The 5,135-nt window shown below is 50.4% G+C and overlaps 1 protein-coding gene across 1 annotated transcript; it reads right to left on the bottom strand.

Moving 5' to 3' along the window:
• Positions 1–2,892: 2,892 nt before the first annotated feature.
• Positions 2,893–4,533, bottom strand: LOC139789964 (E3 ubiquitin-protein ligase Topors-like). The gene is made up of 2 exons (XM_071731125.1): positions 4,311–4,533; positions 2,893–4,091 (listed from the first exon to the last, which is right to left on the bottom strand). Exon 2 carries the CDS (start codon positions 4,002–4,004, stop codon positions 2,928–2,930), a length of 1,077 nt encoding a protein of 358 aa, XP_071587226.1. The 5' UTR covers positions 4,005–4,091; positions 4,311–4,533; the 3' UTR covers positions 2,893–2,927.
• Positions 4,534–5,135: the final 602 nt, after the last annotated feature.

The raw sequence follows: 5,135 nt of genomic DNA, 5'->3' as shown, positions 1-5,135 counted from the left end.
CTGTCTATCCTGTCTGTTCTCTTTAGATAACCACTGCCTTTATTAGATGTTCACAGCATCACTGGAAAAGGCTGGTAAAACCACCACCAAAATCTGGAAAGAGATTACAATAAAATCTTAGCTAAGGGCATAGTATGCCCATGATTAAAATCTTCAACCAAAGCAGCCCCAATGCAGTGTTTTGAATTTAGTTTTGTCTGATTTTTCTTTACATTTGTACGTTGTTACTCGTGCACTTGTGTTACTCGTGTTACTCGTACACTGCTTTCTTGCTTGTACTCCACAAGATATCAAGAAGGCACTCGACTTTTTTGGGTGAAGTGCAAGAGTGATTGAGGCCAGAGAGGGCCCTCTCTGGGAATTCACTGCATGGTGAGGGGTGGGGAGGGTGAGAGATGTTTACAGCATCTTGTTGGACAGTTATTGTCCTGGCTGTGGGCTTACCTTGTACTATTCAAGTAGCATGACCTTCTTACGTGTTAGAAGGGAACACACCATTGCACATTGCCCATGAAAATATATGTATCTACATATATGTTATTTTCTCTAGCCTTTAGGTATTCATCCCAAGTCAGGAAGCTTCTGCCAGTGCTTCTGAGGGCAGAATTTGACTGTTCCAGGTGCACTGGACATTTTCATTCTACATCTACTCCTCCTGACTTTTTTTTTATTGTGGGTTTAAAGTTATTTTATTTAGTTTCACTATGCATATTCTTTTGTGGATAGAAACCTGGTGTTGGTTTTTGTGAGGCATTCCCCACAGGGAAGCATGAATACCAGTCTTATGTGGTGAAGTAATCACCAGAATACCTTGCATATCTCAGTAATGGATGTTGTTCTAGACACATCATCTGTGTCTAGAAACAGTTGTTCCACTATTCCACTACATCATCTGGAGTGGATGTTGTTCTTTGTTCTAGGACAGTAAGTTGATAAATGGAATGAAACATTTTCCATTAAAAAAAGAATTAATTTATTTAAAGCCTGAAAATTGTAGAAAAATATTTCCTTTTTTTTTCTCTTTCATTCTTTCAAGATTTTGTTTTCTGTTGACCCTGAAAATTCTGAAGTTTTTTTTTCTATTTTCTTCTTTTTGTATTATTCATGACATCACCTGTGATTTAATAATAACAGTGACTACATTCTCACACACAGAGTTTCCTTATGTTACTCTCCTCTCTTGCATTTTTCCCACCCTTGGAAAATGGGTAGACTAGCAAAAAAAAAAAAAAAAAAACAACTTTAAAAATTTGAAAAATTTCCTAGAATGTTCAAAACAACAAACATAAGCCACATCATTTTGATTCCTGAAAAACAAAGATAGTAAGTTGCTAGATTTTCATTAAATTGTTCTTTCTGCAACTAGACAAAGGGCTCACATTTTTTTGTCATGGGTAGTAGTTAGATAACTAACTGAAATGAACTGCATTTTTTTCCTACAGTATTGTTACTTGATTTCTGCTGCTTCCTACTGAAGAACACAAAATCCCTAGGTTTTATATAAATGTAGCTCACGGTTTCATGCATATAACATCAGCTTGGCTCCTGAATTATAAGCTGGGTGGGGCAGGGGCAACACCCGGAACTGGGTTTCAGTCCTAATTTTTCTGCTGGAACTCCTGTAAGGTTGTTGGTCCTGGGGCAAAGAACATTTTATTCTGAATTTCTAACCATCTGTAAACACTGACCTTATTGTTCATGTTTTATTCAATGCTTGCTATCTCCACTGTTCTCATAAGACTGTATGTTTTACTTTCATTTTTTTTGTTTTATTCTTATTGTTATTATTGTTATTGCTGTTGTTGTTCCTATTACTAATAGTAATAGTTGTTATTACTATTGAAATCCAGTATCAAATACCTGACTATACAGAAGTCTGAGTTTTGAGGGAGTTGGGGAAGATTTTTTTTGCAGGTAGCAGCTCTGAATTTTTATCCATTTTCATCTGAACTTTCATCCATTAGAGAATGTTTCATTGCCATATCTACATGTTTTTTGAATACCTCCAGGGAAGGAAGGGAAGGGAAGAGAAAAAGGGAAGGGAAGGGAAGGGAAGGGAAGGGAAGGGAAGGAAGGGAAGGGAAGGGAAGGGAAGGGAAGGGAAGGGAAGGGAAGGGAAGGGAAGGGAAGGGAAGGGAAGGGAAGAGAAAAAGGGAAGGAAGGGAAGGAAGGGAAGGGAAGAGAAAAAGGGAAGGGAAGGGAAGGGGAAGGGAAGGGAAGGGAAGGGAAGGGAAGGGAAAAGGGAAGGGAAGGGAAGGGAAGGGAAAAAGGGAAGGGAAGGGAAGGGAAGGGAAGGGAAGGGAAGGGAAGGGAAGGGAAGGGAAGGGAAGGGAAGGGAAGGGAAGGGAAGGGAAGGGAAGGGAAGGGAAGGGAAGGGAAGGGAAGGGAAGGGAAGGGAAGGGAAGGGAAGGGAAGGGAGGAAGGGAAGGGAAGGGAAGGGAAGGGAAGGGAAGGGAAGGGAAGGGAAGGAAGGGAAGGGAAGGGAAGGGAAGGGAAGGGAAGGAAGGGAAGGGAAGGGAAGGGAAGGGAAGGGAAGGGAAGGGAAGGAAGGAAGGAAGGAAGGAAGGAAGGAAGGAAGGAAGGAAGGAAGGAAGGAAGGAAGGAAGGAAGGAAGGAAGGAAGGCAGGCAGGCAGGCTCCTGGGTTATCCACAGGGGAGCCATCAGCAGTAACTTCCCACCCTCTTCCCAGCTGTACTTCAGCTCCCTCCAGAAGGCCCCATCAATCCCAGCAGACACCAGAGGGAAAAGGTGGCCACAGCACCACGGGCACTCCAGGTGAAACAGCACCACCACCCACACCATTAGTGACCCCCAGACTCTTCTTGTTGTCTTAAAGCCTTTATTGTCTTTAACAGGAAGGTGGAGGCAACAAATGAGAACTTCCTGCCCTCTTCAGCCCCTGCTTCATAAGTCCTGGGGTGCCCCCCTAGGGCTGATGGTGGCATGGCCTCTTGTGGGGCTGGGGAGAGTCCTGGGGCTGCAGGGCTCTCCTCTTTGGGGGGTGCTGGGACCCCCCGGGTGAGTGTTCCCTGACCCAGCTGGGAGGAGAGGGGCTGCAGCTGCCACCCTGTCCAGAGGGACCTGCCACTGCCACCTCTGGCTCCTCCTGGAGCTGCTCCTGCTCTGCAGGAATGGGCACAGATTGGGGGTGGCTGAGACCACTGCAGGGGGCTGGCTCTGACGTGCTGGGTTGTTCCTCCACGTGGGAGCCTGCCAGGCTGCTGAAGAAGGCCAGGATGGATTCAGGAGTCCTGCTGTGGGAGGCCGTGGGGCTGGAGCTGGTGTCAGAGCTGGCAGTGGGGCTGTGGCCAGATGCAGGACTGGTGGTAGAGCTGGGGCTCCTGTCAGAGCTGGAGGTGGAGCTGGGGGTGGTGTCAGAGCTGTTGGTAGAGCTGGGTCTGGCTGCAGGGTTTTGCTGTGCCAGGTGCTGCTGGAGCTCCCTGCCACACACTTCTGATGCTGTTTCAATGAGCTGACGCACAAATGTCTCTGTGTTTCCCCTCAGATAGTTCCTGGCACTTAGGTCCTCCAGCAATAGCTCCTCATCCAGCCCGTAGCTGCACAAGCAGCCCACAACGGCGACCTCCACCACATGCATCGTCCACCATGCACCTCTGAAGATTGCCCCAAGCTCCCTTCGAACCCACAGCAACAGGGGCCTGAAGTGAAATGGGTCACTTCTGAAAAAGTCTGCCCAGACCTCAGGGGGGAAGCCAGCCACCAGAGGCCTGGCCACTGGCTCTGCAGCCACCTGCTCATCCTCCTCATCTTCAGCCCAGGGCTCTGTAGGGTCTGAGACACTGAACGTCAGAAAGTCATTATCTGAGCGCTCGGAGAACATGATGGACGTCGTCTCTGCCCTGCAGAGGGGACAGCTTTTCTTTAGCTGTGTCCAACGCAGTGCACAGCCCAGGCAAAACTGGTGCCTGCAGGGTGACAGGGAGGCGATGCCCTCCTGGTTGCTGTAGCAGATGGGGCAGCACCACTGGCTCTCATCGGCCATGCTCCCTGCACGCTGTGGTGGGCTGGCGAGCGCTGAGGATGAGCAGCTGCTCCCTCTGGCAGGTGCCGCAGCGGTGGGTGTTGTGTGCTGCAAGAGGGAGAGAGAGCAGGGTCACTTGGTGTCCCGGGGAGGGGAGGCAGACATGCCCAGGTCCCTGGGGAAGGACACTCTCCCGGCGCCCGTGGTTTCCCCAGCGCTCCCTGCCAGGCAGGGCCAGGCTCGGGCTGTGGGGCCGGCAGCTCCCTGAGCCCCATCCCTGAGCCACCCCAGGGCTGCCCCAGGAGGACGTTTCCCCACACAGCTCACCTCTGCTGCTGCAAGCACACCGCGCAGTGCCCGGCTGCCTGAACCAGGCAGGGCCGGGGAAACACAAAGGATGGCTCTGGCTCGGGCACCCAGAGCTGCCAACAGCAGCTCCCAAAGCAGCAGCAGCACCAGCACCACAGGAAGCCTCGCTCAAGACTCCAGACCTCGCATGGATGCTTGGTCAGAGAGCAGTCAGGAGCCAGACTGAGCCGGGCTCTGCTGGTGCCCCGAGGTAAGCAGCCAGGGACGTGAGGTCACAGTCTGTCCCTTGGTGACGTTACCACCCGCCACATGGTGATGTCACAATGTCCCATCAGCCCTGGAACTGCTCTCCTGGGCAGCGATGCACACGGTGTGCCCTTGCACACACATCTAAAGCTGCTCCAGTGTCCCTTGCCGCTCCTTTTTCTCCACACCTCTTGTCTGCCCAGCATCAGTGTCAGCACTGAGACCTTGGGCGTGTCCTGCCAGAGGCCCCTCTGGTTGATCTGGTCATGGCAGACATCTCCAGGCCCCTCCAGCCAGAGGGTTAATGTGATGAGGCCTTGCACCTCCCTCGGAGGCCGCAAGTCAAAATCCTACAGGCAGTCTCTTCAGTCTTTAATTGCTGGCCAGGTCGAAGGGCTCACCTGGTTTCTACCATGTGATGTCCACAGAATCCCTGCAAGAAAAGATGGGCTCACTGACTCATGGAACCATCCAGCCCAGATTGAAGAGACCTTCAAAGATCAGCTGGTCTAAGCTGTTGTGGGAAAGGGAGCCTACGAGACATTATCTGTCAGCAGGCAGACTTTCATGTCTTTCAGAAAGTGGTGGACAAAGTCC

The sequence above is a fragment of the Heliangelus exortis genome, chromosome Z, assembly GCF_036169615.1.
Source record: "Heliangelus exortis chromosome Z, bHelExo1.hap1, whole genome shotgun sequence".
Classification (NCBI taxonomy): domain Eukaryota; kingdom Metazoa; phylum Chordata; class Aves; order Apodiformes; family Trochilidae; genus Heliangelus; species Heliangelus exortis.
Note: the sequence above shows the minus strand (reverse complement) of the source record. Positions and strands in the feature narration are given on the sequence as shown.

Coding starts and splice junctions, on each gene's coding strand:
- LOC139789964 (XM_071731125.1), bottom strand. CDS start 4,004: ATGGCCGATGAGAGCCAGTGGTGCTGCCCCATCTGCTACAGCAACCAG.